This window comes from Aspergillus melleus (genome assembly GCF_016097325.1).
Source record: "Aspergillus melleus strain CBS 546.65 chromosome Unknown contig1, whole genome shotgun sequence".
NCBI classification, from domain to species: domain Eukaryota; kingdom Fungi; phylum Ascomycota; class Eurotiomycetes; order Eurotiales; family Aspergillaceae; genus Aspergillus; species Aspergillus melleus.
The window spans coordinates 5981004-6001629 of record NW_025763370.1 but is presented as its reverse complement, the minus strand read 5'-3'; the positions used below and the strand labels follow the sequence as shown (position 1 = coordinate 6001629).

The 20626-nt window shown below is 50.9% G+C and overlaps 11 protein-coding genes across 11 annotated transcripts; 3 read left to right on the top strand and 8 right to left on the bottom strand.

Moving 5' to 3' along the window:
• Nucleotides 1–923: 923 nt before the first annotated feature.
• On the top strand, nt 924–1767 carry LDX57_002126 (rhamnogalacturonan acetylesterase RgaE; the record flags this gene model as incomplete). The annotated part of the gene is made up of 2 exons (XM_046083770.1): nt 924–1032; nt 1130–1767. 2 exons carry the CDS (start codon nt 924–926, stop codon nt 1765–1767), a joined length of 747 nt encoding a protein of 248 aa, XP_045939733.1.
• Nucleotides 1768–2113: 346 nt separating this feature from the next.
• On the bottom strand, nt 2114–4633 carry LDX57_002125 (isochorismatase family protein family; the record flags this gene model as incomplete). Its single annotated transcript, XM_046083769.1, has 1 exon — nt 2114–4633. The coding sequence occupies one exon, from the start codon at nt 4631–4633 to the stop codon at nt 2114–2116; it is 2520 nt and encodes an 839-aa protein (XP_045939732.1).
• A 297-nt stretch (nt 4634–4930) lies between these two features.
• On the bottom strand, nt 4931–5923 carry LDX57_002124 (uncharacterized protein). The gene has a single exon (XM_046083768.1). The coding sequence runs from the start codon at nt 5845–5847 to the stop codon at nt 4981–4983; it is 867 nt and encodes a 288-aa protein (XP_045939731.1). The 5' UTR covers nt 5848–5923; the 3' UTR covers nt 4931–4980.
• Nucleotides 5924–6148: 225 nt separating this feature from the next.
• On the bottom strand, nt 6149–7186 carry LDX57_002123 (uncharacterized protein; the record flags this gene model as incomplete). Its single annotated transcript, XM_046083767.1, has 1 exon — nt 6149–7186. One exon carries the CDS (start codon nt 7184–7186, stop codon nt 6149–6151), a length of 1038 nt encoding a protein of 345 aa, XP_045939730.1.
• Nucleotides 7187–7991: 805 nt separating this feature from the next.
• Nucleotides 7992–10115, bottom strand: LDX57_002122 (dynamin family protein; the record flags this gene model as incomplete). Its single annotated transcript, XM_046083766.1, has 1 exon — nt 7992–10115. The coding sequence occupies one exon, from the start codon at nt 10113–10115 to the stop codon at nt 7992–7994; it is 2124 nt and encodes a 707-aa protein (XP_045939729.1).
• Nucleotides 10116–11068: 953 nt separating this feature from the next.
• Nucleotides 11069–12700, bottom strand: LDX57_002121 (cytochrome P450; the record flags this gene model as incomplete). The annotated part of the gene is made up of 1 exon (XM_046083765.1): nt 11069–12700. One exon carries the CDS (start codon nt 12698–12700, stop codon nt 11069–11071), a length of 1632 nt encoding a protein of 543 aa, XP_045939728.1.
• A 625-nt stretch (nt 12701–13325) lies between these two features.
• LDX57_002120 (putative integral membrane protein) lies at nt 13326–14541 on the top strand (the record flags this gene model as incomplete). The annotated part of the gene is made up of 3 exons (XM_046083764.1): nt 13326–13490; nt 13547–14046; nt 14103–14541. 3 exons carry the CDS (start codon nt 13326–13328, stop codon nt 14539–14541), a joined length of 1104 nt encoding a protein of 367 aa, XP_045939727.1.
• Nucleotides 14542–14964: 423 nt separating this feature from the next.
• On the bottom strand, nt 14965–15477 carry LDX57_002119 (uncharacterized protein; the record flags this gene model as incomplete). The annotated part of the gene is made up of 1 exon (XM_046083763.1): nt 14965–15477. The coding sequence occupies one exon, from the start codon at nt 15475–15477 to the stop codon at nt 14965–14967; it is 513 nt and encodes a 170-aa protein (XP_045939726.1).
• Nucleotides 15478–15842: 365 nt separating this feature from the next.
• Nucleotides 15843–16211, bottom strand: LDX57_002118 (uncharacterized protein; the record flags this gene model as incomplete). Its single annotated transcript, XM_046083762.1, has 1 exon — nt 15843–16211. The coding sequence occupies one exon, from the start codon at nt 16209–16211 to the stop codon at nt 15843–15845; it is 369 nt and encodes a 122-aa protein (XP_045939725.1).
• Nucleotides 16212–17899: 1688 nt separating this feature from the next.
• Nucleotides 17900–18442, top strand: LDX57_002117 (uncharacterized protein; the record flags this gene model as incomplete). Its single annotated transcript, XM_046083761.1, has 2 exons — nt 17900–17905; nt 18131–18442. The coding sequence occupies 2 exons, from the start codon at nt 17900–17902 to the stop codon at nt 18440–18442; spliced, it is 318 nt and encodes a 105-aa protein (XP_045939724.1).
• A 398-nt stretch (nt 18443–18840) lies between these two features.
• On the bottom strand, nt 18841–20490 carry LDX57_002116 (uncharacterized protein; the record flags this gene model as incomplete). The annotated part of the gene is made up of 6 exons (XM_046083760.1): nt 18841–18904; nt 18955–19128; nt 19177–19750; nt 19800–19901; nt 19951–20009; nt 20066–20490. The coding sequence occupies 6 exons, from the start codon at nt 20488–20490 to the stop codon at nt 18841–18843; spliced, it is 1398 nt and encodes a 465-aa protein (XP_045939723.1).
• Nucleotides 20491–20626: the final 136 nt, after the last annotated feature.

Sequence of the window (20626 nt, the reverse complement as noted above, 5' to 3'; positions counted from 1 at the left end):
ATCAGGCGCCGTGCCGTGGATGGCCATGTGACTGGCAATCGAGCAAACAGAACGCAGTCCCATCATCATCCTCATCATCCTCGTCAACATCCATTTCCGCCTGCATCTCCCTCCCTCTCGCTCACTCCCATTCCGCGGGACCAGGAAGGGAATACCTCCGCCATGGCGGCCCCAAGAGGTGGAAAAACCCAAGATTCCTGACGCACGCCATGCGGGGAAGAAAAAAGCCCATCACGTCGCAGTCACATTGACCGAAATTGATAGTCCTGAACATTACCTCATGAAGGCTTTGATCGTCCACTGGGCTCCTTTCCTCCGTCCCAGATCCGTCGGAGATTCTCTTCTCTCCTGACGGAGTATTCACCCAGATTACTTGGCTAGGTTAATTGTTACCTCTGATTCCATTTTTAGCGGCACTTGTCAGTGTCAACGTCAATGTCAATGCCGGTGTCACCATGGCGGGTCTCCCCCGTCCGGAGAAGCTGCTGTGACAAAGTGGCTGAAGCCTGAAACTCCGCTTGTCCGAGGTCCCAAGAGGCCCTACACCAGCTTGTTTCGACGCGCTCGGCGCTCGATCGCCCGAGACGGGGAATTATCCCACGTATGCTGACTGGCAGAGGGTGGTGCTCATGGCAGTGTTCTACCCAGGCTTAGCCTAGCTTGTATGTGTGTACCCCGTGTTCGTGCTCAGGTCTCTGGAGCTTTAATTTATTTTCATCTGCTAACTGTTCTCCTGTGGGGGAGTAGATGCATCTTCTACGTACCTTCCAAGTTATTTGACCTTGGGGTGCAGAAGGCAGGGGGCAGGGTATAAATATGAGCGTGAAGAAGCATGTTCTTGCAACCTTTCTATACATCACTTGCGACTTCTCAAACCACTAAAGTTATCTGCCTAGCCGCATTACACACGATCTGATAACATCATGCGGTCGTTCATCCTCCCTCTTTCTCTCCTGCCCGGCGCTCTCGCCGCTACGGTCTACCTGGCCGGAGACTCTACCATGGCGTCGACCAATGGTGGCACCACTGATGGTATGTCCATCCCCCCTCCTTTCTTCCAATCGCCCCTCACCAATCCTCTCCATCGCAAATTGTCTTGTCTACCCCCAAACCAAACTAACATACCCAGGCTGGGGCGACTACATCACCGACTACATTTCCGGCACGGTGACCAACAAAGCCATCGGCGGACGCAGCGCACGCTCATACACCCGCGAAGGCCGATTCGACGAGATCGCCTCCGTGGTCCAATCCGGCGACTACGTGGTGATCGAATTCGGACACAACGACGGCGGCTCTCTGTCGAACGACAACGGACGAACAGACTGCCCCGGCTCAGGCACAGAGACATGCGAGACGACATACGACGGCCAGCAAGAGACCGTGCTCACGTTCCCGGCGTACATTCAGAACGCTGCGAAGACGTACACCGACATCGGCGCTAAGGTGCTCATCTCGAGCCAAACGCCCAACAATGTCTGGGAGACGGGAGAGTATGCCTACTCGCCGTCGCGGTTCGTCGGGTACGCGGAGCTGGCGGCGGAGAACGCGGGCGTGGACTACGTGGACCATGGAGCCTACGTGGCGGCTCGGTATGAGAGTCTGGGATTGGACACCGTGAATGGGTTCTATCCCAGTGATCATACGCACACGAGCCCTGAAGGAGCGGCCGTGGTAGCGGAGGCGTTTTTGAAGGCAGTGGTGTGCAGTGACGTTGCACTGAAAGATGTCTTGTCGTCGGAGGACTTCGAGGGCGAGTGTTTGTAGAGACAGGTGTTCATTGACTGGGCTTATGTAGTTAATTGATCATATTGATATAAGAGCATTCCAATGATACGGACAGTAGTCAAGGTCATACTATCTAATTCATCAGAGTTATGTATAAAAAGTAATAAGAGAGAAAAGGAAAGACAGAAATCCGCCCCGAAAAGGATATCAACGCACAGAAAAAGGGCACAGAGGCAAATAATCCGATGCTTATAATCAATCAATCTAAGAGACAGAAAATGAAAGAACCAGAATGCAATCATCATCGCGTGCGCTGAGACGAGAAAAAGTAATAGTTAGTGGGTATAAGCGAGCAACATAGTCGGTTTCAAAGTAACAAGAATCATCATTTCAATTTCAATTCGTCTAGTGTCTTTCGGACAACGCCCCGTTTCTCCAGTCTGTTGTAGTAAAGGGTCAAGCTGGGATGGACTTTGTTAGACAGCGGCTCGCTGCCGTGCATGATCTCCCTCAGAACGGGCCAGAAAGCGCAGTCGTCGATTCCGAACGTGGCGCCACTGAGATAGGCCTGTTCCTCTAGGACATCTTCCAATGTGTCCAGCGCCTTGAGCACGTCCGGTTGGTCTTGGGCTCGGTACGCACGCCAAGTTGTGAGAAGCTTGTGGATCGCAGGCAGATGGCTGCCGCCGCGCAGGATCTCGACTCCGGGACGAGTCAGCTCGGAAGCGCGCTGCGAGAGGTCGGTCATGATTTGAACATCGCCGGTGATACTGGTACCATCGGGGCCAATGTATAACGGTTGTTCGGCGACTTCCTTGTTGCTCTGTTTCGCCACCTGCGCTTCATCTATATCATAGCGAATGCCGTGCTCCCCGAGGTAGATCAGAACGCGGAGATTAGCCACCAGGTCCGAGCCCAGAACAAGTTTGACCGTCGAGGTAGTGACAAAATTGACGACGTCGAACCCCCTTCCGTAGACGGCGTGCCAGTCGAACTCGGTGGAATGATTCTCAGCTCCAAACGCGCGAATCAGCCGTTCCGTCTCGGCGGAATCACCGTGGATGACAGGATTGGCCTGCCCTTGATCCTTCGAGATAGCACCCTGGCCCCAAATGGTGTCGCCCGAGGGTTTCAAAAAGGTGCCGATGTGTCGGAAGGTCAGCGAGATTCGCTCTCCGCCATATGCACGCTCTTCCATCGATCTCTCCGTGTCTGGACGCTTATCGGGTCGGATACCATGAAGCCATCGCATGTTGGTCTTTTCACCCAGGATAAACAGTGATTCATGCGGCAATGGTACGCGTTGGCAAAGCCGGCTTGAGTCTTCTTCATTGGTCTGTGACTTGTTCCGGAGAACCATGACCCGCTGAGCGCCGAGGCTGACGTTGCAAATAGAGGACCCTCGGACAATATCTAAAGTCTTGTCCGAATGCTCCGAAATACGGTCCTGCCCGTCTCGATACAGTTGAATGAGAACGTGATTCAGGGGATGCCCAAGTATCCGCTCTACAATGGCACGTACGCGATCCACGGCGGGCGTGAAAGTATGCAGCGGGGGCGATTCGTCCGCAGGATGACGATATATGGGTATCGATCCGTCGTCTAGAGGACGGCCTTGGACGGCGACAAGGCGCGGGACCTGTCCAGACATGTGGTACATCTTTTGCCAGGCTACCTCATTGCGGATCTGTTCGAAAGCATCGGGCGCGAGGTCGAGGTCGTGGATGATGCGAGAATCACCCTCGCCGATCCGATCACCCGGTTTGAGGAAACCCGGTGACCTCTTCGATTGTTTGGCGCTTCGTCGAGCCTCCGGCCGCGGACCAGACTCGGTTTTCGGGTCTGAACGTCTCGAACGGCGCACACGTGGGCGTGAACTCTTGTCTGTCGATTGTGGCGGGCTTGCTTGGGATCCGGCTCGCGCGTAGCGAGAACTGTCGCGGGTCAGTTTAACCAGCTCCAGCACATCTCCATCTTCGTCATCAGAATACTCTGCTAGAATGTCCTCCAAGTTACGACGCGAATTGGCCTTGCCTGACGACGTTGGGGTCCCTTCCGGAGGGCCCAATTTGCGAGTTCGGCGAAAGTCGAGGCTGTCCATAACTCCCTCGATCCCGGACGGAATTGCCGACCGTGCCGGTCGGGGCTCACCTTTGCGAGCGATCGCATCGGTCTCCTGCCAATCCAGCTCTTCAATAAGCTCCTGCGAAGTAATACCATTGGCACCGAAAATATCCGCCATGCGTCGCATGGCTTCCTCGTGGCGGGGGAAGTTCCGGAAACCCAGACAGTCCTCGATCAGGTTGACGGAGAAGCCGTGTCGCACGGCGTCAAGGGCGGTGGCATAGACGGAGATGTTGGACAAGGAACCGCACAGGTACAACTCGGTGACGAAGCGCGTGCGCAGGGACAGGATAAGGCCCTGGTCCTGCAAGGCGGAGTAGTCTGACTTCTCAATCAGCGTGTCGTCGGACTCGATGGCGGCGAGAATGGGAGCCGGGAACTGCGCCCCCGCCGACTGCGGGAGACAGCATTGAGGGGTTTCTGTGGAGAGAAAGGCCTCCTCGTCGACGGGACCCTTCGGTTCCAAGCTCTCATTGTCCAACGACTCGCTCGAGACCGATCCCTTCCTCGACGCATCCTCCGCCCGACCTAGCACCACCAGGTCCTGCAAATCCATCCCGACCAGCGGTCGGCGCGACTCGTAGTGGGAACGCACCCAAACGACCTCGCCATTGCGACGGAAGGCACTGACTAGCTGGGGCAGGGTCTCGAGGAAATCGGAGGTGTTGGGGACGTAAAGAGCACCGGACTCTCGCACGAAATCATTCTCAAAATCAAGCAGAAGAAGGGCCTTTCGGGTCTGAATGGTGGGCAGATCACCGAATTGGGAAAAGAAATTCATTGTATGCACATGGTAAGGGTCAGGGCGACGGCGAGGGCGAGGACGAGGGGATGAGCTCGAGAGGGCGGATTACGGGCTGTCAGTCAACGGCGCAAGGAAGGAAGACGAGGGAGTGGGACGGGTCGGAGAGGCAGACGTGGTCGAGCATGGGAAGGAGAAGGACGAGAGGTGAAGAAGACGTTGAGATGCGAAGAATCGCCGCTGCTTTTTTTGGGCGGAGTTCATGCAGGTCGACACCTCAGGCAGCAGACCGTCTGTACACATATTCATACAATAAGCACTGAACACTCCAATTTCTTCAACTTTCTTGTGAATCATTGGTTACTCTTCCATTCTACGTGCACATATCACCCCCTTCCTGACCTCTCCTGCATGGTTCTCTCCAGAAATCCCACCAGCTTGTCGAATCCCTCCGGCTCCTTAACCCAATGGCCATCGTTCTCGGCGCCCTCAAACTCATCCCATTCCACCTCAACCGAGATCTGCCGTAAGATGCGAGCTGCCTGCCGACCCAGTTGCACAGACACCCACGCGTCGTCCGTGCCGTGACTCAGAAACACGGGAGTTGACAGCAAGAAGGTGTCACCGGACTCGTTTCTCCGTGACACCTCGGGTTTGCCGATGCTGTCGGGGAACAAACGAGACACGAGTGACTGGATCCGCGTCCCCTTGGGATGACAACTGGGCGACTCGACCGTGTCTGGTTGTCCAAGCAGGTCTTCCAGCTGGTGGGCAAAAGGCAGCCAGCCGCAGAAGCCCAGGAACCCTCCCAGCCGCCCTCGAACACGCCCTGTCGCACAAAATAATGTCCACAAGGCGGTCGCCATTCCCTGGCTCATGCCTCCGAGATAGACGTGGCTCGTCTTGCCATCGAGTAGGTGGATCTCATTTTCCAAGACATCCAGGATATATGCGACCGACTCTCTCAAGCCGTCGACTTGCAACTCCTGTCGTACCTGAATGTCGGTCAAGGAATAGGCCTCGAACCAGGCGGACAAATCTTCCTGAAATCTGGAATCCCATCGTTCGCGAGAAGTCGGAAATACCCAGCGCCAATTTGGGAGAGAGTCGGCCAGGTTCTTGTTGCTGGAGGTGGCAGATGAGAAAAGCTCTTCGGCGAATTCCGGGCCATTACTACCGCGACCATGCAGCAATATTGCCGTATGGGTGTGAGGTCCCTTGGCAGGTTCAATGTGAAGTTTAGGAAATTCCATACTCTCTAGGCTTTGCGTTTCTATCCCTGTTTTTGCAAATACGGGAATCAAAAATCAAGCTGCGGTCTTGGGGAACGTCGGAAGGTCGCTGACAGACGACGACAGGGTTGCACTGCGGCTAAAGAAGGTCTGTGGGTTTCTGCTAATCGCTTGTTCTACTTTACTCTACTATTCTCGTGCTTTTTGACTTTTTATACCGATTCATATTTACTGACATTTGTTCAGGATACTTAGATCACCATAGCATTCAGAAAACAATCTATCCACCTAATCCGTTGTGGGCAGCGAGGCCATCAGCTCCCTAGGTCAGCATCATCTCTTCTCCAGGATCATCGATACCTCGCAGCAGGTACAGTCGACAGTCACCGCAATCGGCTTCTGGGAAACGAGTCTTTATGACATCTACGTATTCCCAGTATGTGACCAACAATTCGTACATGTCCCAGTCCAGGATGGCTGTAACTGTCACCTCGGGGCCTGACAGGTCAATCATGACTTTTCGAGGATCAAGGTTGCCCGTAGTCTGTGTCAAGGCGAATTTCATCAGCATATAGACCTTGACAAGATCACGATTCGGAGGAGCCGCCGCGAGGAAAGGAAGAAGATAATGCATACTGCCTCTCGCATTTTCGCAGCGACAAGGGTCGCCTCTGCAAAGCACTGCATGATGCCTACCGTGTTCCGGGTGGGGAATGGATCTGATATCATGCAGGATAGAGATCAACTGGTTGTGAATTGAAGCTTTCTGTGTCTCGTTCAGGGATTCCCATACAGAGTCCAAAGGTCGGCCGGAAACGCGGGACATGAGAAGAAAGATGCGATCACTGCATTGCTTGCGAAAACAGCCGCGTAATTCTGGAATTGGAAACCCCGGAAGACGATTCTTGATGAGCCGCATGGTCTTAATTTTCTTCATTTCCTCAATGCTGGAGATTTCGAAAACTTTTATGACAAGATCAGGGCCCAAGCCTAGGACAGCGCTCGAACCTCGGCGCGAAATGACCTCGCTCGATGCTATAGCTCTATTGAGAAGCTTGACCATGACATCCCATTTGCGATAATCCAGATAATAACCGGTGTCGGCACCAAGATAGAGCAATTCCTGTCTTTCCCATAGGGACATGCTTTCGCTCATGCCGATTCTGGATACCTCGTGTTCTGGAATCAGGAATTCATCCCTGACGTCCGATGATTCACCGATGGATACCACCGCAGCTCTAATAGCTGAGTCGAAGAATAGCTTGCGCAGTACCGGATAGAACAGAGAATGTCGCTTCAGTATGTTAGTCAAGTCCACGTGAGGAACGGCTGCCGCTGAATTGAGAGCCTCGATGAACATTTGATTCAGTTGCCCACGAGCCATTAGCACCGCTTCTTTGACTCGAGCATCGTTTAGATATTGGTATAAACCCGGTCTAGAAGGCCTGTTATCTTCAGTTTGGTTTCTAGGCATTTTGAAACCGGCAAAAGTCTGACTGAAGTTGTATGAGCTGTTGTGAAAGGACTGTGAGATAATCAAAGGACAAGGGGAACAATAGCCCTTTATATATATACAGGATCACATTCCATGAGGTGTACATTTCGCAGAGGAATTCCGGCAATTTCTATGGTGAATGGAAATTCCAGAGATCTATGAGAGGTGAAAGAAAGGTTAAAGCATAGGTTGGTAAAATCACTTGAATTCACAATGCATAACAGATTCAACCCAAAAAGACCGGTTGCAGCTCTTGTGCAGTCTAGATACTCGATAGGCTATTATATCATATCTAAACAATTGACAAGCATTTGGCAACACTTCGGTTGATGGTTTTTGATCGCGCCATCCTTACAGTCCTAAGCTTTCGATTTCAAAAGCCGACTTTCAACTGCCATCTTTCAAAAAGGGTACTAGCCTGTCAAGAGCAGATTCTATACCCCGGATTGTACTCTCATAATCTTGCCTCCTTCCTTTCTCCGCTTCGGTGGGTCCCATAATTTGACTGATGGTCTCTATGTCTTGATCCTGGACAACCCTTTCAGAGAATACCGCTTCCGATAACGGTCTCAAAAGGCAATCTTCAATCACCATTGAGTTGACGTATCCAACGAAGGAAAATAGATTCATCTAATAGAGTGAGCCTTTGATTTGGATGCTCCCTTAGAGGTCAAGCGAGCTTTACCTTGTAATATCGCTGGAACTGGTCTACCATACGGGCAGCAGCAGCTTCCTCTTCCCGTGAAAAATATTGCTTGTGCAAATAGTTTCGGATGCTTTGAACGACCTGTTCTTCGCATTCTTTTGGAAGACCGGAAAGTGAATCCACCACATCTTTCAGCGTGTCTCCTACGTACTTTGTTCGTAGAACTTTCACGAGCCCGTTCATGAAAGGCATGCCAACGACCTGAAATATATCCTCCGCGGTGTCGATCATGGCACCTTGGGATATCTTCTCATTGACGGTAGTATTGGTGGTCTCACTCTCCTCTTCGCGCATGAAATCTGAGAACGTGTTAAGAAAGCCCGGGTTTCCACCTTGATGGCAAAGCAACAGGTCGTCGATTTTTGCTCGCACGCGTTCTCGGAGGCTTTCTAGGTTTTTCTGCACGATTGTCACTCTCAAAGACATCAAAACATACTCATCGACACAATGACTGAGGGCTTCCTCGATCAGTTCCTCGGTCACCCTCCAAACCTCCTCAAAATGCGTGTCGGTGATTTTGCTCCACTTAACCGTTTCTTGAATGAAGGTCACGGACATAGGTCCTTCTGCGAATTCGCTAGGAGCTTCCTTCCCCCGAAAACATCTCATAGTGTGAGCCGCTTTTTCTTCAAACCTTTTCCTAATCATTGGATCTGGCAGGCCATGATCCCAGTACTTCTTCACAGTGTTCTTGGGCAAGAATGAACTCTTCAAAAGGTCGGGCTTTCTCGCTTCAGTCAAATCAGATTTCTCAACTTCATAATCCCTCTCTTCTTCGCAGCCTGCTATGTCTTCAGGTGACTCGACTTCATAAAGTTCGGAGAGTGTTCCGTTCGTGCAAGAGACTGTTTTATTCTCTTCGACAATGTCGCTCGTTCTCCCGCACAGCTCCATTGTGACAGTGAAAATTCTCGTTAACTCTCTAATGTTTGAGCGTAATCGGCTTATCTGCCTTGCCGCGTGGTCCTTGTCGGAGAGGCCAAAAAACCTCAAGAAGTTCTTATCCGTGTATGTGCCGTTCGCTGCATTGCGGACAAGGATCTCAAATTTCCTGGCCATGCCTTTGAGATAGTCTCGCTGTTCCTCAATAGTTCCAAAGTGAGGGGGCATTGCATCCAGAGACTGCTTGACCCTGGCTTGAATTTGACGTAATTCGGTCATCAAGTTCGGAAGATGTGACCTGATGTGTTGGAATACTGCCCGCTCCAGCCTAGTTCGTAGCGCTGCGATGCCCTTATTCTCTTCAGGGATGTCTCTCCATCTTCCCTGGTTAAAGAACTCTGCCTCTGTTCTCGTTCTTGTTGGCAGATCCACGTTTTTCTCATGCTTATCGCTTGACCGGTTCCGCAGCGCGCACCACCCGAGTTTCAATTTCATGTTCTCGTTTCTCACCAATTTGAAAGTTTTATCATTGTCGTATGCCTGGTCTGGATGTGTGATGACTCCTAGCGTTCGTTCCAAAGTCGGTATGAATTCCTGAACCTTCCGGGGTGTCACGTAACTGTTGATTGCTGAAGCAGCCGAAACAACCAGGAGGAGGATGTTTTTCCCGTCTTCGATATGAGTTTCCACTAGTTTCTCCACCAGCTCTCGACCGAGGTCATTCTGATCGCTGGTTGAGTAAGGATAGAGTCCTGGAAGGTCCAGAAGTGTGAAGTTCGGCTGGTCAGGACCATGAACTTCGATATTCAGGACACAGTCGCTGAACTGTTTGACATCGGAGCCTTCCTTGTCGGGTGTGATGCCCATCGAAGCGCTTGCCTTTTCGATGAGGGCTGGAATTTGGTGAAATTTGAAGTTACTCTCGCTCCAATCTCCGGCCTTCATGCGATAAGAGGTGGACTCAGATCGTCGAAGCGACAGCCTAATTGGAAACCGAGTACAGAGTTTAGCATCGATGGGCAGTGGGAAACCTGAGAGAGCTTCTAAGACAGAGCTCTTGCCGCTGCTCTGATCGCCTATCACCACAAGCTCAGGGAGTTTGACATGTTTCTCAAGGTTTAGATCCCGGAGTTGATCGATCTGGTCTAACAACGACTGAAAACCGCTGCCCGCCGGCCCATCTGTGCTACTATATGCTTGGTGCATAATGGAGCCGGTGGCTGATGGTCCCGATATTATGCTAAGAGGTGTGTCGAAAGAGAAAAAATGAGTCAGAAAGTGGAAATATATGCGCGTGTCTGGGATGATTGTCAACTGATAGAAGTTTGGCTACGCAGAGAAATGAGGGAGGGACGAGGGGGTATTTATGCTGAACGATGCTTGTCGCTCTCCTGGGTACATAGGTACGCTCAGCTCCCCGTTCAGCCGAACGGTGGTGATACCACTTGCAATCAACTTAACCGCCGAGCTATTCTTGCATTTGAGGGGGAATGGTCAGCGCCAATATTAGCTCGTCGAAGCAATTGGTTACCGATGGCTTGGTGCAAGGCTCACAAACAACATGTCCTTCGTGCCTCGGCGGCTCGTACTGGCGAACCATTTTGCCCCCCAACATCCAAATATCCCTGCAAAGCGTCTATAGTATGGGATGGTATATCGGATGAGCAAATCGGAGCCTCGAGCGTCTGCGAGTGCCAGCGCAGACCTCCACTTTCCAATGGCGGCAATCAGCGTGTCGTTGCACTTCAACCCTGTCTCACTTCCTGTGTTATAGAAACATTTACCAGCGAACTGTTCGTTGATAAGTCGTAAATCTTACCTAAACGCTTGGCCTTGAACAATCCGCATCCAATTCTGGGGCGATTGAAGCGTGCCATAGGCCTGTGTGCAGGTTATTGGATCCTAAGATTGATCATGGCTCCCACATATTCACCCCGTCGCCAGACAGTCCCCGGATGCTGCAGTGTACAGGGAATACTCTAAGTATCAAGTCTCTCTAGTGCTATGTGGTAGTGACAAAAACGCATGATAGTTGGCTTCGTTCATACATCCATCAAGTAAACCATGTAAATTCAACCTCAGTAAATCCATTAGCGTATACCTATATACCGTCACATTTGAGCAATGCAACCTGAGCACAGTGAACCAGCGGCACGCGTCTACTCAACATCCTGAGTTGTGCCCATTACCTTATCCAAGCTCTTCTCAGCCGATTCCCACTCCCTTTGAATAACATCCAACACCCAGTCCCCTCGTGGCTTCAGCTTGAATTTCAGCTCCTTAGGCATAGTCATGAAACCAACCACCACCATCTCCCACGGATCCACCGCTTCTCCCTCAACCAACTCCACATCAAACGCCCACAGCAAGTTAGCAATCTGCATGAAGGTTCCGTCCGTAGCGACCCTCTTGCCCTGGCAGATCCGTCGGCCCTGTCCGAAGACCGGCAGCGGGAGGTCCGTCCGTAACTTGACCTCTGCGTCGGCGTTGTCCTGTCGCAGCCACCGCTCGGGCGTGAAGTCCTGCAGATCACCGAGCGACGGATCAAAGACTTTTTCGTCGCGACCGATAGCCCACGCGTTGGCCATCACAGTAACACCCTTGCCGATCTTGACTCCCTTGAATTCGTCGGCCTGTTCGGCACGTCGAGGAATCGAGCCCGGAGAAATCGGTCGCCAGCGGAACAGCTCGTGCGCCACGGCATCGATGTATGTGAGTTGAGAGCGATCGGAGAAGCGAGGAAGGCGGTCCCGGCCGACGACTTCATCGAGAACTGCATGGGCCCGGGCCATGAAGGACGGTTGGTGCAGTCCGGCGACGAATAGCCACAGCAGCTGGCGTGGGGAGGTCTCCATTCCACCCTGGATTGAAGTCGCGAGAGTGAAGGCGAGGTCAAGATCCTGGACCGGCGAGCCAGCGGGGGCGTGTTTCTCGGCAGTCGAGATGGCCTGCTTCGTGGCGTTCCAGCCCGCCGAGTCTCTGCCGTAGCGGAATAGACGCATGTAGAGGTCGACTTGGGCAGCGAAGAGTTTGTCGGCAGCACGCTTCCATGGGGACAGGAAGGCCGGAAGATGGCGCAGCGGGGGGATGATATCTGGCAGGCCCGGGTTGGCGGCGAGATGGGTCACCTGCGTTTGAGCGTCAATGACCTCGTGCAGAATTGGTTCCTCGAAGCGCGGAATGCGCATGCCATAATGCAGAGCCAGGATGACGCTTGACTGCGTGCGTTCCAACAGAGGATAGATAGCATCAGTGCTGATGACCGGGGTCTTCCGAATGGCGTTGGACAGATCGAAGAGCAGCTGTTTGGCTTCTAACTCCATCAGGGGCTGGTACTTTGAAGCAGCGGGGGCACCGAGACTGGGAGAGAGAATGCGGTGATGCAGCTTAAGGTGATCATCGTAGTCGTGCATCAGAGTGAATCGGGACTGCCCTGGATCGGCGCCAGTGATCATCTCCATGCTCACCGAGGCAGGGCGATTGCTGTACCATTGGCTGCGGCGACTGAAAAGCTCGGTCACAGCTTCATACGAATTCAGCACAACGATGGGGATGATCCCAAACAGTTTGGGTACGGCAATAGGACCATTCTGTTTGGCCCATGAATCCCAGTTCGCCAGCGGCCTCTCGATAGGGGAGCTATGGAGATCGCCGATGAGGGGAAGCTTGAGGAGCGCTTTACGGTCCTCTTTCCCGTGTTCTCCACTATTCTCAATCCTTCTGATGCCCAAATAGAATATTGTCAACACGCCTACGGCGAGGACAGCTATAACAGCAGACATGGAAGCCATGGGTGGCAGTCGGGGAGGAATGTTTCGCAACACTAGGTAATTCAAAACAACGAAGGATGCGATTTTTATTTTGGTCGGGGAAAGGAGAAAGCAGTTCGTGGCCCACGTCGCACGTCAACCAATAGGTACCGTGAACAGATGGGCGAAACAACCGTGCATGATAGTTGTATCATTGTGGGCCCAGTAGTTCCAAGGCCGTCGAAAGAACACCAATCCTGAATGGAGGATTCGATATGCCAACGGCCGAACGGTTTAAGTGCCAAAGGCCAAGCAGGACTAAGTCCACCCGCCAATAGAACTGCTGATCAAGGCACGAAGGATTCAACCGTCCGGACAGGACAAGGCGACAAGCCCTAAACCAAGACACTAACCCGCCTATGCCATTGTTACCGAGTTTGAGGCTTGCTTATCCCTGCTGATTCCAGTTTAGCAGCGCTAATTTTGACATGACATTTCCGTCAGACCCCGAAGGATTCAAGTCCCTGCTGCCGGCATATGGCATCCATTTTTCAGGCCTCACTAGTTTTCAGACTTTCCCCTGACCCTGCCCCAGAATGCGGCATGCAAAAATTATTTAAATACTTTGCTTTTCCAGAATGCTTACTGGATCAGTCAAGGACATGAAATGCCGGTCATCTTCCCTATCGAAACCCGCGCCCAGAGGGAGGTGCTCGGCGTGGCTCTCGCCTTTTCCATCTTGGCCGTCATCGCAGTGTGTTTGCGTCTGCTAGCGCACCATCTTGCGCAGAAGAAATGGAGTCCCAGTGACCATTTCATTATAGCCGCCTGCGTAAGCCTACCGACCAAAATGCGTCAACTATGCTAAGATGAAATGTGTCGATGCAGTTATTTGCCGTGGGTCTCCAATCTATCAGCATCACCGGCGTCTACCAGGCCGGCATTGGGTATGACCATGTGACGTCAATCGCGGCCGTATATGGCCTGGGGCCCATCACGAAGCTGCTGCAGTTGATCATACCACTGCAATTTCTGTGGGTGCTGAGTCTCAGTTGCACCAAGATCTCGATCCTGCTGCTCTATCTCCGGATCTTCCCAGTCACTTGGCTTGTGGGGGTCGCATGGACCACCATCGGCGTGATCGTGGCATGGGCCATCGCCACAATATTGGCAGGATGTCTGATCTGCCGACCCTTTGCCTTCAATTGGGATCAAACCATCCCCGGTGGATCTTGCGGGAATCAGGTCACTTCGTTCACCGCGACAGGGGTCATCAATCTTGTCACTGACGTGGTGGTGTTGGTGATTCCTATGCCTTTGCTATATCGATTGCAAATGGCAACGTATAAGAAGGTGACATTGATCACGGTCTTCGGACTAGGTCTAGTGTAAGTCATTGTCATCTCATATCAACGAAAGCGAACCCAACCTAACCTAGAGCCAGCACCTGCATCATCAGCGCTCTTCGTATCTCCGTTCTGTCGACCATGGACTTCAACGATATCACCTTCACGCTGCCACGAGCCAACATCTTCAGTGGTGTCGAGCCCTGCCTCGCTGTTATCCTCGCCTCCATACCCTTGATGCGTCCCTTGCTAGGACGCTCGAAATACACACCCGAAGTCACGGCCCGACGACCAACCAAAAGCTCGGCTCCATCAGGGCCCAAGCCCGCTGACGGCGATGGATTCCAGCCGCTGCAGGACAACTCGAGCCAGTTGTGTCTACAGCCTATGGCAGGAAAAGCGGTACAGAATTCAGCTTCGACGGGTGGCTTGAGTGGTGGAAGCCAGGAGTCACTCGACACTAGAGACACGCTGGATCAGCAACAAGATAAGAATGGCGGGATCAGGGTGAGACATGAATGGACCGTACATTCCTGAAGCTTTGCAGCGGTGTATTCTATAGAATATGTCAGTTAGCACGAAGTTAGGATACTTATCAAAAGTTTATCGCTAAATAATAAACGAGAGATAGCTTTGGGTGGCTCGTTGCGAAGCATGGTATTAGAGAAAGAAATCTAGAAGGTTGCATCTTCCGAGATACTCTAAGAAGGACAGCGTTATCACGTGGGAATGACTGCCGAGATATCAAGGCTTCATCGCTGGCGACCATTGCATTTATTAATAGTAAGGCACAAAACGTCTCGGAGGGACGATAGATCACCTCTGGTGCATTGCACACAATTTAGTTACACTTTCCAAGAAGTTCCAAAACATTCCAAATAATCCATCAAGGGAGTTCACATATCAAATCCAAATTAGGACTGTTTCAGACATTCTTCAAAATTAGATAAATGCACAAGATCAGCGTAGTTCATCCATCACCCCCAGTTCTTCTGGACTGTCTTCGAAATCAGAAGGATGCAAAAGACGACCATTCACGATCCGACCCAGATGTGTCTTATGGATATCTCGACAATCCTTGCGTATCTCCGACAGAAAGATCCTCAGAAACTTCAGAGGGCTCTGCTGGAAGGGCGTTTTGGATTTGTTGCCCCCTTGGAGGATGAAACCGTCCGCAACAACAACCAATCCTTCTGACGTTTTTTCCCAGGCTACACCCAAAAACTCACATAGTCGCTGATATTCCGAATAAGAGTTCAGATAAAGCTGTCCGGCGAGCAGATTAAGCAGGAGTCGGAGAGTCTCGGGGACTTCGATCTCGCATGGCTCTTTGGAAACATTGTAAAGCATCAGTCTATCCAGGGAAGGAAAGTTGCGGTTCTGGCGCGGTGTATAGACATGGAGCGTGACGCATTTTGATTGAGTAACGCGTTCAATCACATTCTGGGCCTCGAATGGACTAATTATTCCCATGTTGGTTATCACTCGTTTTCCAGATGAAGCGTCGCGCTTATTGCTTGTCAAGATCCACCGGACCGGCCGCTGATAAGAGTCTGCAGTAAATTTTGTGCCTCGGAAGGGTTGAACAGTGATGGCGAAGTCCTTTGTCACAAGCAAGTCACAGGGGAACTGAGATACGTCCATAAATGATGCTGCAGAGGTGTTTCTCAACGTCTGGAAAGCAGGGCTATATAAGCCTTAGAGTTGGGTTTGATCTTGCCCGTGGATACAAAGTCGTACAAATCGGAGTGCACTTGATGCTTTTGAGGAGTTACTTCTGGCGGCCGTTGAACTTCACGTTCGCGTTCAACCTCTGGCGCGAGCTCACGTTCTTGTTCTTACTGAAGCGTTGCGGATGCCAGGTTGGGGTTATCGAATTCCCGGCACCTTTTTTCAATCATCTCCAAATTCTCGTTCACATCCGATGTTTCACAGATGGTCATGCTATCCCCAGCTCCAGGGCTATATCGTTGCTCGAGGCTCTGGCATTCGGGTTCTAGAAATTCTTTGGCATGGGACGAGATCAAGGCTCCGGACTTTCTGTTGTGAACATCGCACCATATCTTGTGTTGACGCTCAAAGCGCCTACCTTGGACCGCCCACAAAGGTATGCTGCGTCTGATTTCAATCCAAGTCTCGGAAACTGCCCAACAGAGAACATCCGATACGTGGATTTCCGAGCTGCTATCCTTGCCACGAAGCTCCATGATCTTGAATCGTATTTCCGGAGGGACACAAAAGACAACGGAATGCCCGTTTCCTAGTTTCCTCATTCTCATACAAGCTAATGATCTAGTTAGCCTTTCCTCCATATTATTGACGACTTTTACATTCTGAACTGCTCACCTTGAACCAGCTTGTCTTTCGTAATACCAGGGCCCAGGGTAACAGCTGCTATAGTGGAGACGCAGAATTGTGGTAAGCAGTCATCAGCTCACCAAGCCGACCGCACGTGTCTTCTTTCCCTCCGTGATCGCCTAACCAGCGATCGAGGTTTACTGCGACCCAATCCTCCATCGCAGCAAGATTGAAGATTCGATACTCGGCATCAATCATGTCCAGCACCGGAAGTTCTGTAGGCTTGTACAAGTAAAGCTTCAGCTGAGGTTGGTATTTTCAGAAAGCTGGATTTCTAGCATTGCGTCGATCTCGAATGCTCTCAACGTGATTATCGAGATTTGGGAGTTCATGATAGATATCCTGCGTGAAATTTAACTCCTTCAATGACTGCATATCTGGCTGATTTTCTCGTTGCATAGTTTCTTTCCATCTGGTCTTGATTGTATCATTTGTCTGTCTTAAACTCTGTTGAACGGATTCGAACCATGAAGGCTCATCAGTTAACCCTAGCTTGAGCAATCGTCGAGCGACTTTCGCATTCATCAGATACAGGTTCTCACTCGTCATTTCCAATGGGGATAGTTTGATGATAGAGGTCATGAAGAAAACCATAAAGCTTTTGTACAGAACATCAGACTCTCTTTCTCTGTAAAAGATCAATTGAAGTACCACTCGCACCAGCAACCATAGAGCAGTTCTTCGCCACGGCGAGCGACAATTGCTCCACAGAATCTCTTCACGGGTGTTCTTCTGAATCTGCAGCGCATGAACGTCAGTTGATCGGGGACGAAGGATAGCCATAAGAAATTCTGTCACCATCTTTGGGTGCGTCGTATCTCGATCCTCATTATGCATTTGACCTGCTTTTTTCACCTTCGTCATTGTGTCCGGGGCAGCCTGGTTGCTCATTCTGGCAACAGTTTGGGAGATAGCTTCAAGGAATCGGGTATCACTAAAAGTGCTCCGGTCGAATGCGAGGGTAGGCCCTGGGAAAACCCGTTGGAGACGACCGACTGTCGACAGGACATCTCCGTTGCGAGGAGATAGTTCAAAGGATTCCACATTGATTGCATTCTCGGTCGCCGTGAGCAAGATTGCTGCATTTTGGTCTCGAACATGAATAGGGAGAAAGCCACCTGGGGTCTCGTTAAATCTGCTTACGAAGATTGGGGCCTTCTCTACATACCTTCTGTATCCAAATTATGCAGAGCCTCTTTCAGCTGTCTCTCATTCACTTCACCTTTACTGTCAAAAATAGCTCTCAGACGGTTCGTCATTGAAATCGCTGCTGTAATGATACCGGCATCTGGGCTCGGGACATGGGAACTAAAGTCACGCAGGGCATCACAAACTTTGTCGAGGAGGCTCATTTCGTACTCTGCGTGGTAGTCATCGGCCTGTGGGAGCTTTGGAGGAAGGAATACATGATGAAATAAGTACATGCTCGCTGATAAAGTCATACGTTGGGGTGCTGCAGACGCCATGACTAGTAGTGGCTTGATAGAAGCTCTGTAATGGAGCTTGTTTCAATGGGGTGCTTCACGACGGTGGATCAATGAAGGTAAGGATAATGTCAAACTGTTGACAACAGAATGGCACAGATTGATGTCCTTTCTTCTTCTGTCAAACACAATTTTTGCGTGAAAAATACAAACTGATACAGAAAAATAAAAGTTTTAATCAAAGCAAGAGGAATATCAGGGGTCCAATGGAGATGGACTGGCTATCCAAGAATAGGAAGAGCACAAGTAGACGAAAACGAGAGTGAGAAGAATATGACGAATAGGGAGGTAAGAATGAAGATGAGGATGAGGATGAGGATGAGGATGAGGATGAGGATGAGGATGAGGATGAGGATGAGGATGAGGATGAGGATGAGGATGAGGATGAGGATGAGGATGAGGATGAGGATGAGGATGAGGATGAGGATGAGGATGAGGATGAGGATGAGGATGAGGATGAGGATGAGGATGAGGATGAGGATGAGGATGAGGATGAGGATGAGGATGAAGAGAGATGGGAGAGGAGAGAGAGAGAAAGTGCTTGGGGGAGGGGAGAGGTCACGAGGGAAGACCACGTCCTGAGGCAAACAAAGTAAACAACATTCACTAAACTGCCAGGCAAGGTACTTGCCTCTTACCACGTTGATCTTTTTCAGTCCTCCAGTCCAGCAGCTAGCCAGGCAAAATCTTGGTTTTGTGGGAAGTCGCCCAACCTGCGTCCCGTTCATAGTCCTCACCTTTACTTCAACAAACGTAATTCATTCCCAAATCCAGGTAGAAGCTCGATTCATCCACTGTTTCTTCTTACTCTGCTTCAAAAGTAGGTCCATACAATTGTCTTGGTCCCCAGGGTCGTCAACTCGGTGTGATCCTCAAAAACATGCCACATTTCGCAAGCATATATGGATAAGTCAGCCTACCATTGGTTTATATACTACATCTGAAGCTTCTCTATCGTATATATTTTTGGCACCCAATCCCCACCAAGCGCAAACTAATCCTTCACTTCCTTCACCATGAGCCAGGTAGGAACGATTTGAACTACCCACAAACCAAGCCTAGAAAGATATTAACTTCAAGCAACGAAGGCAGAAGAGAGTCCACTTACAACAGCGCCTCTGACCCCATCATACTCCACTTCGTCTGAACGGCATACCCCAATGCTGCACCACCCGTATTCACGGCCTTCAAGAAACCGGTATACCGGGTCAACTCATCGACATCCTCCGTCAGAGTGCCGATGAGCGCATACATCCACGTTTGGAAAGCATGGTCAACAAACCTGCCCTAGATTAGCGTCACTACAGGTTCCAGGTTGGACGACACTTACCCCTTGACAAGGATCAAGAGAAAGCTCGCATAGAACTCAGACTGTGCCCAATCCAGGCCCACCGGGTTAGTCTTGGAATAATACCACTGCACAACCGTATCCCACACCCATGTCAAAGTGTACAGCGCATAGATGGCAAAATACGACCAGCGGAATTTGGTCGATCGACTGAGTTTCTGGTAGTCGAGGAAGACACCCGCTGCGAAGGTTCCGGCAACCCCTGCGAACGCACTCGTGAAAGAAGTAAGGGCTCTTCCGCGGACAGAATGATAAATTGCCGTAAAGGTGCTGTTGTAGGAGAGAAACCATTGCGAGTAGATGAAGAGGGGAAGGAGGAGGAGCATCTTTTGCATCTGGTCAGTTTGATTGAGAATTGATAAACGATCGATGACAGTGGCCAGTACCTCTCGTCTTTTCACAGCACTAAATACTCTCTTCGCCTCTTGCCATGCGTTTGGCTGCTTCTTCGACAAAACCTTCACACCGTCGCGACGAATGACTTGATGCGGCCGAGATATCAAGAGAGCAATGAAGGGTCCACAAGCGGCAATTGCGATGAGAGGGATGTATGTGACTAGGAGGAATGTGAGCTCGTGAGCCTGAAAGCCATTTTTCAAGCTTACCCGGAGTAACAGCGCCGGCTTCTTTGTTCGACGCGTTGAAACCAAGAGCAAGAGCACCTCCGACTGACTGACCCAACGCGATGGAGGTGTACCAGATAGCGACTGTTTCGTTAGACATCCACTCGCAGACGTTCCCCATATCACCACTTACTAAATCTGCCCTTAAAGTCTGGCTCTGGATACGCCAGCATTATTGCAGCTTGAACAACCCTATCCGAAGCCAATAGATTCAGTATGTTTCTGAGCAGCCAAAGTGGAGAATATACCAAAGAAGCGCCGTAGTAAATCCCTGCAATGCAGAAGAAAAGTACATAAGCCAGGTATTGCCAAACATATTGTTGCAATACAGCGAGGCACCATTGATGCTGAATCCTATGACTCCGAGACTCAATACGATGCGCTCCCCCAAGACGTTCACGAAGACGCCAGTGAGAAGCGCAAAGATGACATTGAGACCATAGGATAGCCCAGACGTGATGTTCACCAGTAGTGGGCTCTTCAACCCTCCCGCGCCCAGAGCATTCAGCGCCCCGTACATTCCTGGGCCGCAGAAGAACACGCCCGCAATAACCAGGGCTTGGAATAACGTTGAGCGAAAGAAAGGAATCCTGGATGGTGGCAAGGGTGGTGAGTCAATTTCAGAGGGCTCAGATACCTCTTGAGCATCATTCTGCGCCTGTTTACCATCCATCCTTTTCTGGAAAACTTGCTTGTCTGCTTTCAACCAGGGATATAATGCCTGCAATTCGGTCAAATTGCTCCGAAACCTAGGAACGCAATATCCATACTATATACGAGTCAAACTTCATGATACCATGAATCCTGAT